Source organism: Epinephelus moara, chromosome 8, assembly GCF_006386435.1.
Source record: "Epinephelus moara isolate mb chromosome 8, YSFRI_EMoa_1.0, whole genome shotgun sequence".
NCBI lineage: Eukaryota > Metazoa > Chordata > Actinopteri > Perciformes > Serranidae > Epinephelus > Epinephelus moara.
In genome coordinates this window covers 25,718,541-25,731,046 of record NC_065513.1, presented here as the reverse complement: position 1 = coordinate 25,731,046, position 12,506 = coordinate 25,718,541, and the positions used below count along the sequence as shown (strand labels likewise).

Sequence of the window (12,506 nt, the reverse complement as noted above, 5' to 3'; positions counted from 1 at the left end):
TGCTACAAACACGACTGGAACTGTCCCACACTCTCGTTAAGTACACTTGCTTTTGTTGGTCTCGAACAGTGGTCTGCTGCGGTCTGCTTCTTGGGGGACATCTTGACCAAGGGCCAAGTAGTCCCCTCCCTTGTGGAGAAACTCAGCATATGAAATGTACAAATCTAACATATCTGTGGTTTGCAGGAACATACAGCGCCAACATTTTATTGTGGCCACTGAGCTGGTCATCACACTTACTGACCATTTTGAGGATACTTAAGTCATTTTCTCGGGATAAACACTCAACATAATCAAAACCTGCCTAGAATACATACGTGTGTTGTTTGGATTTGGGACTGAGCTACTGAATATGCATCAGTGTTTATCTTCAGCATCAAACCTAAAAATGCATTCAAAATCTGAATGTGCAACTTTTAATGCCAGGGATAAAGCGGTTATTTATATCCACTGAGTTGTGTCCCAATTCCATACTAATTATATACAGCATTAAGTATAAACCAGTTGTCACACAATACAGCTTTAGTAGTCAGTACAAAATGGTATAAAGCAGTGGTTCCCAGCTGGTGGGTCGCGGTCCAAAAGTGGGTTGCTGATCCATTCTGAATGGACCGCAAGTGACTTCCGAACATATTAACTTTTTAAAAAAAACACTTTATTTCTAAGTACAGTGAATTTCCAGCATAGAGCGTTTATTTTGAAGTGTTGTTTCCTGCTGTAGAGTGAGTGAATAACAAAAAGTTACTTGACAGAGACAGCAAACTAGCTTGAGATATTGCCAAATGCAAGTATAACGCTGATTATATTAAACTGGGTGGACCCTGAACCAATGACTAAGGAGAAATCTGGACCCTGTGGTTGGACCAGTTGGGAACCACTGGTATAAAGTATGATATATTAGACATTAACATAGAATATCATATGTGCATGGCGGCCAAATTTAACATTGCCGATTGATATTTTTGTAGCCGTCTCGCCATCATTGAGTAGCACTGTGGGACAATAGCAGCTGTTACCTCTAATATCTAATGTTTCTAGTATGCATACTGACCGTTCTGACATTTTGTCTTTTCACAGTATAACATACCACATACTCAAAACCTGCTTGGAATAGTACGGAGTATGGAAGTCGGACACAACTGTTTCTGTCAACAGGAGTGGACAAGAGTACAAATGAGACGACATCTTTATGGAAATGGCGCGCAGCCCAGAGCTCTCAGAAAGCAGAAAGGCAGCCTTGTGTCCCCATCGAGCTGTTTTCAAGGCTTAGACATTGACCTGCTCAAGCTTGGCTGCAGCAGTGCCATGTGTTCAGCAGGGAACTCAAAAAATGTTGTGACAACTTAATTTAGCTACCTGCAAACCCCCACACCTCAGCCGCAGCTTTCCCTCCCCCCCAGCTCAGCTTGGTTTAAGAGTTTAGGAGCTTACAGATGTGCTTTGTTCACTCATGTGTATACAAAACACACACATAGGCCTGTGTATCCGATTAAAGGTGGAGTGAAACCGATCTCTCTGTTCATAAAACATTTTCAAATGAATACATGAGACCTTGCATGATTGAAGGGGATGTTTGATGCCCCTGGGCCACTAGAGGCAGACGGGGGAGACAATTAGGGCTTGAGAGAGCTTGTCAATGTGTCTTTTCTCTTGGGAGACAAAACTACAGCTTGTCAGGTTCCTCTGCTGTCTCTTTAATGAAGCCTGTAGAGGCAGACAGGATTAGAGGAAGGAGTGATGACTGACAATGTTATGGCTGAGCAGTCAAATTATTAAACCATTTTTTATGTTTGTTCTAGTTTCTCTAGGACAATAGAGGGAGAGAGGGGGGGCTGGCGTCTGTGCCACACTAGAACCCAGATATACAATAAAGCTTGGCCCATTTTGTCTTGCACAAAGTTTCCACAGACTTATTTGCTCTCGACCTTTAATTTGCCTTGGCTCATCACAGCAGTGCTTCTAGTTTGTTAGCTAATCAAATCCAGTTTCTATTTGTAACCAGATATTTCCCTATTTGGGAAATGATTGAGCCTTTTGTTCTTTTCTATGGGAGGTAAATCCCAGATCCAGCCATTGAAACCTGTTGAATACAGATGACAGCAGAGCTAAAAGCTGAAGTTAAGGGACTTGGGAGGAAGACAATGTAACAGGAAGTTGGCAGGACTGATATAAAACTCATATTGCCTTTACTGGAAACAGCCTAAGATGCATTCACTATTTGCTCTTCCTTTGCAACGATCGCCTTATTATAGCCTCCATCAGCCCACATAGTCAGGCTGTCCGACAATATAGCACCATCACTGCTCCTACTAATGTCTCAACAATGCTTTTAACCTCGGAGAAATGTGAGATCCGATTCCCTGCATCTGTACACGATTAAATCCTTCCAGTAAAGAACTCATTTATTCAATCTACAGAGAGAAATAAATGTTTTTGACTCCTTACCCTGAGACCCACCTGATCTCACAAGCCTGTCTAGCCTCTCCATGGAGGGAGATGGCACCCTGGACCGGGGGCTGCCCGGCAGCGAGCATTCGGAGCCGGCGTCAAAAGAGTCCTCATGGTTGAGCATCAGCAGCTCTCTGACACACTTGTGGCAGACGCTGTGCTGGCAGGGCAGGATCAGCGGGTGGGTGAAGAGCTCCTTGCAGATCGGGCAGATCAGCTCCCTCTCGATGTTCTTGATCGGGACCTGTTGATGGAGACATGATCGCTGAAAACTAGGGCTGTGTATTGGCAAGAATCTGGGGATGTGGTACGTATCATGACACAAGGGTTAGGATTCAATATATTGCCATACTGTAAGTAAGGATTTAGTGATTTTTTTTAAACTTGAAATGCTAACGTTGCACCCTTTATGATCGCCTGTTTCACAGGCCTGTGTTCCTTGAGTTTATGTTAGTAATATGTTGTAGTTGTTGAGTAGAAGAGTGAAAGGGATGATGATAGATAACAACACTGAAGGATCAATCAGTCGAGGGTTTGACAACAACAACACAAAATGAACCACTGCTATGAATGTTGCATCCAAGCTACCAAAATGTTTTTGTTTTGGAGAATTTACACTCCAGGGTGTGTATTTTCTTACATCCCTTATGAAAACTGCGATATAGATATAAAAATGCAGAGATGGAACCAAGTCATTGTTTTGCAAGTCCAAAGTCTTTGCACTCAAGTCTCAAGTCAAGTCCCAAGCCCTAAACTTTGAGATTTGAGTCCTAATCAAGTCATTATGTGCTCTTTGCCAAATGTAATGCCATTTAAACAGAGTAATGTATTACATTTACAAGAATCACGATTGCTTTAATTTTTTGTTGAAACAAGGTTTTTGAGAAGTTGCATAGCTGTTAAGCTAATGTTAGCTAAGCATTAGCTCACTAACTATGCTAATATTATCCTTGACTTAGCGTTCTTTGTGCAACTTTAAAAGTTGAAGGAAGTTGGAAGTTGTTGCGTCTCTAATTTTTGACCCACTCATTTTGCATACTCCATTTTGCTTTCAGTTGACCACCATGAAGTTTTTGTATGCAAATAAGGGCGTAGGTTTTGTTTCAAAGGGGGGAGGGGCGACATATGAAACAGGGTCTGGGGGTCATCTGACAGAAAATTAAGTTAAAAATTTCTTGCAAAAACCTGATTTTTTTTATGCACCAATTTGTGCATTGTCTGCATCAATTTAAGGTGTAAATGTCTTTAATTTTTTCAAAACAAGTCTGATACACAAAGGCTTATGTTCTTAATGTTGAGGGGGACGTGTCCCCTGCATCCCCCCTAAAATTTATGCCTATATATGCTAATAAAACTGACTTTGGTATCATTTTACCAAACTGGTGCTCAGTAACGCAACAATAGTTTTTGTGGCTCTCTACTGCAACTTGATTGGATGTTGTCAAGTGGAATAAAAATTAGTTGAGTCAGGAAATGAATTGATTAGTGGCACACTTTTTTAAAATCACATAGTTTTCAATCTTGGGAGAGGTATCAAGTATTTTCAAGTCAACAGGCTTCAGCCAAACGGTCACGAGTCACTGGTGTTAAAGACCAATTGGAGTTGCTGGTCTTGTGATTGTTTTCAAGTCTATAAAGTCATCAAATGTATGACTCAAGTCCACACCTTTGTATTTTATAATTGTACTTCTACATTTGGAAGTCTTGCATGAGGCAGCATCACAGCTGCTGTCATTCTTTCATATACTCTCACAAGAGACGCAGGAGAAACAAAACAACAGAAGGCATCACAGATCAGTCTCAAATAAAGCCGGCAACTTCATACTTTGAGGCGAGGATACAGCTGTCTTTGATTCTTGGAACAATAACCTATTATTAGGACATTTTAGATGCAGCTGTAACAGGCCTATTGTCTGTGCTTTAAGCTGTGAAAACAACATTTTGCTGCGTCACTGAGGTGGGAAAATTGGGTGGGTACATTCAGGTTCGTAGAAAGTAGTTATCTATCCCACAGCTGAGCTTTGGAAAGCAGTTGATGAGATCACAATGACAGGCACACACTGTGTCTTTACCATGTTTCTGATACATTACATAAGACAGGATTAAGCCCAGCTGGCTAAATATAGACAAACAGAGAAATGCAGGATTCCAGCAGCTCACGTTTCCACATTAAAGAGACATTAGAAAACCAGAGTGAAACCTGTCCTCCCACATTTACCCACTGATGAGTTCATTTATTGCAGGTGGTGTAAAGTCTGCCATCTCCTGCTCTGGACAAACATTAATTTAGGGAAGAACGCCTCCACGCGTGTTAAAGACAATACCCAGAAGGATAGAGGAAGTTTAAACAGACAGAAGGCAAACACTGGCTGCTCAAACACAACTCTTTCATTTTTAAAAAATGAAACAATGGCTCCAAACAGAAATGAATGGACACACACTGAGAGCAGCTGCACTAGGAGTGTGTAACTTCTCACAATAACCGGTCTCCATGCACAGTAGCAGAGGAGCTACAGGCTGCTCAACAATGACGAGACAAAACGCGTTTCTATCTCAAACCTTCTCTTCCCACACTCACCGCGACTGTGCTGCTCCGCCGCATCTCTGCAGACATGACGAGGGAGGAAATACAAAGCCTGGGAGTTAAAACGACACCTTATCCGCCGGGGTTTTGTCTTTATAGCTCGGGTTAGAGGAGTAAACTTCTCGGACGGGAGGAGGAGAAGATGCCGACAGCGACGGCTCAGTGAATTTAAATAGAGTGACGCCGCTGAGAGAGAGGAGAGGCAGCGCTGTGGTGAATCAGCACACACACACACACACACACACACACACACACACACACGCAGGGGGTGGAGAGTGGCGGGAGGAGACACACACACGCAGGGGGTGGAGAGTGGCGGGAGGAGGAGAGGAGGGGGCCGAGTCTCCATAGGAACTAATGCTGCCTTCATGTGCTCCTCGTAAACTTTATTTAACTCATCAATCCAACGTGTCGCACATTCAGGTACTTTATCACACACAGGCAGGCCACACTCTGCATGTGGTTTACTTTGCATTATCTTCCTCATTTCAATCTCAGTCATCTATAAGATGAAGTAAAATTAGTAAACTTTATTGTACTTTGGTACCGTGTGATTTGAAATGCTAACATGCAGATGCCTATCAGGTCTAGGTGCACCGTGTCTGCATGCTGACATTTGCTATTAGTATTAAACAGAAAAACAAATGATAAAGGGTTATGGGAATGTCTTTAGAAGGTATTTTTTTTTAATTATTATTATCATTTATTATTTAGCAGGTATTTGGTTATATATCAGTGGAAGCGTGATGCATTCACTTGAGAAAAAACATTTGCCCTGTTTTTCAGAATGAGATTATTATCTCAGAATTATGAGTAAAGAGTTGATGGAGAGGTCTGCCCTTGTTTTCTAAACTAACAACATACTAATCTTGTAAATTATTGTTTTTCTGAATAAATGAGAATATTGTCTCAGAATTCTGAGATAAGTTTTCAAGGGAAAAATTGCTTTTTTTTTTTTTTTCTTAATTGAAAAAATCTAAATTGTCATTTTTCTGAATAAATGAGATTGTTATCCCAGAATTCTTGGAAAAGTTTTCTGCTCCTAATTCTCTGAATTTACTAGATAATACTCTTAAAAATCTAATTTTCTTTTAAAAAGAATAATTATAATTTCAAAAGTATGATAAATGTTGTCATGATTTTTTTTTTTTTTTTTTTTACTTTTTTTTCTGAATTATCGAGATTATGATCTCAGAATTCTGGGGAAAGCTTCCATGAAAAAAATCTGCTTTTTCTGAATTCATGAGATGATAATCTTGTAAATTATTGTTTTTCTGAATTAACAAGATGATTATCTCCAAATTCTGAGACAAATTTTCATGGGGGTAAAATCTGCCCCTATTTCTCTGAATTAACAAGATAATACACTTGAAAGTTCTCGTTTTGTCAAATAATTTAGATTATAATTTCAGTATTGTGAGAAAAGATCTCATGAAAAACAAATTCTACTGATTTTTCTGAATTAATGAGATTATTATGATAAAAGATTATTCTGGGAAAAGTTGTTGTGAAAAAAAATCTGCTTTTGTTTTTCTGAATTTACCAGATAATAATATTGAAATTTCTTGTTTTTCCTAATAAACAAGAATATTATTTCAGAATTCTGAGAAAAGTTTTGAATGAAAAAATAATGTTGCACATTTTTCCAAATGAACAAGATCATCATCTCTGAATTTTAAGAAAAGTTTTCAAAGGTAATAAAAAATCTGCCCTTGTTTTTCTAAATTCATGAGAAAATGATCTCGTAAACCCTGGCTTTTCTGAATAAACAAGATTATTATTTTGTTGATTCAGACAAACAAGAGCATGAATTATTATTATTATTTATTATCTCTCTATATCAAATGCACTAGGCTTCTGTATAAATCAAAGTAACGGACAAGTACAATATTTGACCTGATGGTGGTACTAAAGGGATCACTAAAGTTGTTACAGTTCACTCTGAGGGCACAATTCAATTTCCTATCTTATAGATATATCATCGAACAAGTGGAAGTCTTGACCTGCCTGTGGCACTGGATCAAAAATCAGAGGATCACCAAAGTCAGCGAGCTTCATCCTCTGGGTAAGACTCTGTACAGAATTTTACAGCAATACATCAAAAGTTGTTGAGATATTTCAGTGCCATCCTTTGCTTGAATGCTACATACATTATAATCACTGTTTATACACAAAATGAGGCATGAGCATACAAATGTGAAGAGACCAGGACGTTGCAATAAAAAATTATACACAAAAACTGTAGTTGAAGGAATGGAATTGGATGGTGGGTAAAGTGTCTTGTGTTTGCAGATATTAGCAGCATTTAAAACCATTATTGCACTTGTAGTAGCAAGAAAAGTGTTAACAGTGTGTATTTTATAATGCAAACAGAGATGTGCAGGAGGTCGGCACTGTGATGGACTTGGACTTCATTAGTTTAGAGTGTATATTAGTACTTAAAATCTTTATTTAAAACAAAAACTCTCAAGTTAAACATACAATCCTGCTTAGTGTCTATATAAAACAGGTTAACTATGTTTTCAGAGTCTCTGGTCTGACAGTAGGCTTCTGTATTCAGCTCTCATATAAGGTTTCTATAGTGTAAAAAGGGCCCATGTGAGCTATAACTCCTGTTAACTTTACAGTCACTGCTAATGTCAGGGTCCCTCTCATTCTCTCAGGGGATTTATGATCTGTTAATTACCTGCTGCAGTGGCTTTTCTTCAGGCCTGCAGCTCATTTTATTGTACATCAGGGCCCCCTAGCAGGTCAGCCCAACTATGTTTTGGCTCAAGAAAGAAATGGACCATGTAACAGCTTTTTGGGAGGAACATGTAGCATATATATAAAGCGCTGTGCAGCAGCACAGAAGGAAGTGGGTGAAATGTTTGAATTAATTAACGGGGCCAAAGAGTGCACAGTCACTGAGGGCACTGCAGGCATCTTTAGGACTCTGATGAGTCATTCGCTTTTCCAGCAGCGTTTTCTGGCAGCAAACCAGCAGCTCCACAGTATCAATCTCACTGGAGGCAACAGAGGCTCCATCCATGTCTAGATTTCGATCGAATATCTACTTGAAGCTGCAGCAGTGAAATGTTTTCCTCAAATATTCTGTGGCTGCAGCCTGTAGGGACATTGAGGATCCATGGGAGTCATAACCCAGGGGAGAGGAGATGTCTGTCTGCCCAATTGGCTCCATTAAATGCTGCATCATTCTCACAGTATGTCATCTGTGTTCATTATCAGAGCAGAAGGTTTGTTAAATTTGCACCATATGTGAATTTCCTTTAACCCTGGCCCAAATCCATTGAATATATGTTACTGTTTCACACTATTAAAAATGTAGTGTCACATTATCAGCAAAGATGTCAAACCAAAAAGGATACTTTAAGGCACAAACTGTCTGTGCAGTCCTCTGTAATAATGTTGTGTATTTTGATACTGCAGCCTACAAAGAATCTCTCACAATGGGACCACTGTTAAATTGTGTTTCCATCTAATAGCGTCTTAATTTTTGTGTATCTGCTCTGATTATTCTGACACCACAGAGATAACACTAAACATTGTTGCCCATTGTGCAAGACAAGCCTGATTAAATTTTAAAATATCACTGAATCCAGCAGCTGTAGCCGGCCAGTGAGTCAATTGCGTGTACGGTCTGAAACATGAAACAGACACACACACGCAGCTCATGCATGCATGGATGAATGTCACAGATTGTGTGGAGCAGGAGAGATGCATTTTAACACATTCTGTCTGTCAGTCTGAAATGGGTGAAATGGGTAGAGACCTCCTCCTCCTCCTCCTCCTCCGTGTGTGTAGGCTCATACACACCTCAGTAACCCGCTGCCCCGACTCATCACACAGCTGCTGCCAATTGTCCCACATATTGACAGGAGTGTGTGATCTGCCTGCAGCACTACCTACCAACACTCTCAGCAACTACAGGGACACTAATTAAACTCTTTGTCTTCACTTTTATTTCCTCTAAGCATAGAAGAGGAGCCTCTGCCTTAACGCCACGAGGCACTGACATAAAGTAGAATAGAGGAAGTGTAGTTCCATCTAAAGGTCATTCAGTTTTAAGTTCACAGAAAAGGGTCAGATCTTCTTATAACAGAATAGACCAGTGTTACTTTTGAAATATCACAGATTACTAGTTACCCTGTTGTAAATGTGATAAGTAATAAAAGTAACCATTTGAATTACTTCATCGAAGTAATTTGGTTGGATTTCAACAAATGTTTTAAACGGGGCAGTGATGCTGAAAATGTCCTACACCAAAGGAAGGCACTCCTTCACAAGAAAAAGATGCAACTTAACATAATGAACGTTATACTCTACACATAAACTTCCTACCGAGAGAATAGAAAAAATTCTGATGTGGCTCTTTTGTAATCACCAACATTTGGATTTGATTGGCAGCTGCAATTTAATTACATGATTTTCTCAGTAACTGCACTCATTCCAATTACATTTATTTTGTAACTGAATTACATGTAACTAGTTACACTGGATTAGTTTTAGAGGTACATCACTACCGAATGACATAATGCAAAATAATACACAGGAGAGGCTAAGACATGAGATTATAAGATTAAGATTACACCAGTACTTTTGAACTACACGGTGTTGCCGTTAATATGGCTACACACAGCTGACATGTTTTACAGGAATAGGATGGAACAGAATAGGATACAGAAGAGGGTCTGTTCATTAGATTGTTAGAGTAGTGAGCAGAGAGACTGAAGGATAGGATAGAATTAGGTGGAAGAATACAATGTAGGATACAATAGAAGAATAGAGTGTATGATAGAATAGGATTAGACAGAAGAATAGAGTTTAGGATAGAATAAAATTAGATAGAAGATAGAGTAGGCTAGAATAGAATTAGGTGGAATAAAGTGTAGGATAGAATAGGATTAGGTAGAAGAACAGAGTTTAGAATAGGATAGAGTAAGGTAGAAGAAATGAGAGTAGGATAGAGTTGAATTAGACAGAGTGTAATTAGGTAGAAGAATTGAACATAGGATAGAATACAATAAGGTAGAAGAATAAAGTGTATGATAGAATAGAATTACACATATATGTGCTTGTGCTACAATATAGCACATATGAAGACATCAGAACTAAGTTCTTTACCAAAATTAAATATAAACTCCAAGATTTTGATTCACTTTCACCAGACTAAAATGTAACATCTACCTACTTGAAAGAAACCAGTGTCAGCGCCACAGATGCAGCAAGATATGTCAGTGCATGTCACAGCCTTAGAGACAACCAACACACCAACATATAGATCATCTCATCACAGATCACACTCTGCCTTCATATATACATGTACGTTTTTTTGCCTGTAAAATTTATGTTTATGCATTTGTAGATTGTTTTTTAATTTTTACTGTCGTTAATTGTATTTGTGCTTTGGCAACACATAAGAAATGTTGTGCCAATAAAGCTTATTGAATTGAATTGAAATTGATAGGATAGTCTGATTGTGCTGCCTCCTTGACCAGGACTCCCTGGACGAAGAGATCCTGTTTCTCAATGGGAACTTCCTGGCTAAATAAAAAACAATAGAATTGAATTATGGGGCTATATCAGCACTTAATATTAACAAATAATGGTTAACACAATTGAACTGAGTAGGTGTGGTATTAATATGATCAGAGTGGCAGAGGTACAGACCTGATTTTTTTTTTTTTTTTTTTTACAGGAATAGAACAGAATAGAGTATTGTCTGTAGGTCTGTCTAGACAATTGAATTAATAGAACAGATTAGAGTCTATTGCTGCTGAGTACAATGTCAGAACAGACTGTAGATTAGAACAGAAATACAGGGTGGAAGATAACATTATTTAATAATATAACATATCCTATTACGGAATATATCAATAGTTAATAGAATTTAATTGAGCTGAATATGGATTCATGTGAGTAGAATTGCAGAGGCACACACCTGAAATCCTGTTATAGAAATAGAACAGAATAGAATAGAAGAGAATAGGTGTGAGTCCAACTATGGATGCAATGCAATCAGTGGAACAGAGGAGCACCTTTAATACCTCAGATCATATTACAATGTTAGAATAGATAATGTGACATCAGTGACCAATGTGAATAGAATAGACTAGAATAGAATAGAATAGGATATAGGCAGTGGCATCCCTCTCCGCCCCCTGACAGCTCTGCAGGCCGGCCCGGCGCTGCTGCTGTCGGCTGCATGATGACAGACAGCCCGCTGCTGTCACAAGGACCGTAAATCATCCGGAGGAGACTCACCTCGCCTCGCTCGATCCGCTCCACGATGCTGGCGAACTCCGTCATGTCCTCAGAGTCCGACATGGCTCCAGATGATGGTGGATGTTAGCGCACACACAGAAAACCGGTCAGCAAATATTAATAAATACAAAAAAATGTAGAAAAACACCCACGCGCACACAAACAGCAGCTGCGGCTTAATGCAAACAGGATGAAAAGCTTCCCAGCTTCACAGGGGAGGTGAGATAACATCAAGAGAGAAGAGCCGCTCCTCAGACCACATCCTCATCACCATCCTCCCTCCTCTCTCTCCACAGGCTTGTGTGTGTGCGTGTGTGTGTGTGTGTGTGTCCGTGGAGTCTACGGTACATGCGCCGGCTGCAAGAAGCCAATTTTATTTTAGTTTGCCTCATCTTGGAGGGAAAACCCCGCCCTCATCTCCCCAACTGTACCATCTCCCTCCTTCTCCCTCTACATCATCCCTCAGCGGCGATGTCTCCACTCACAGGGCTCTTTGTATCCCCGTGCTCCGTCATGTATCAGCCCGATTCATCCATCAATCACCAGAATAATCTTAATAATCTCAGATTGGAGATTAAAGGGGGCGGGCTGGGGGGTCTTAAATCTGTTAGTGCTGCATTCAGTCATGTGTGCATATGTTGCTTTATTTGGGCTCAGTTCTGCTCATTGCGACCCAAATATGTGACTGCAGCTCTTTGGTCTCGTGTTGGGTTTGTTGTCTGTTTTTGGTAGGACTGATTCTGTCATGTGGAGTTGAGCTGTTTCATGCATGAGCCGGAATGTGATGCGACTGTTGTTTGTGTGAGGCCGGATTAAGTTCCGTGTTTTTAATTTTTTTTCTGGCAATGCCACTTGTTCCGCGTCACCAGATGGCCTCATGGCTTCATGCAGACATATTCCACCCCATTGAGCATGTGGAGGGGGACAAGCAGACTGCCCTGACGGAGCAAACGGTGCATGACAAAACTAATAACTCATAACTGACTACTGTTTCCAAAAGCACTGAGATAATCACTGTTTGCTGCAGTGGAGCACTTGGGCTCAATTCTCGGGCAGCTGTCATCTATGGTCAATCTTAAAATGAACACTGGGATTAAATTAAAACTGTAACCTACCACTTTTTATTAATGAATCTCTTATAAAGGTGTTATAAGTGGTAACCAATGGATTTAAACCATTTACTAATGCTTTATAGATGAGTTTAAGACAT

The 12,506-nt window shown here is 39.8% G+C and overlaps 1 protein-coding gene across 10 annotated transcripts in view; it reads right to left on the bottom strand.

Annotated features, from left to right (window-relative positions):
* The window catches only part of trim36 (tripartite motif containing 36), a 49,369-nt gene extending 37,725 nt beyond the window's left edge, over positions 1 to 11,644 (bottom strand). For 4 of the 10 annotated variants that reach the window (XM_050050505.1, XM_050050511.1, XM_050050507.1 and 1 more), the window contains exons 1-2: positions 11,297 to 11,644; positions 2,446 to 2,692 (exon numbers count right to left, since the gene is read on the bottom strand). In XM_050050505.1, coding sequence (XP_049906462.1) covers positions 2,446 to 2,692; positions 11,297 to 11,359 — 310 coding nt within the window. In that variant the 5' untranslated portion in view covers positions 11,360 to 11,644. Of the gene's footprint in view, positions 1 to 2,445; positions 2,693 to 5,026; positions 5,222 to 11,296 lie in introns of those variants that run through there. The other 6 variants (XM_050050506.1, XM_050050512.1, XM_050050508.1 and 3 more) reach the window with 4 other exon arrangements.
* Between the last annotated feature and the right edge of the window lie 862 nt (positions 11,645 to 12,506).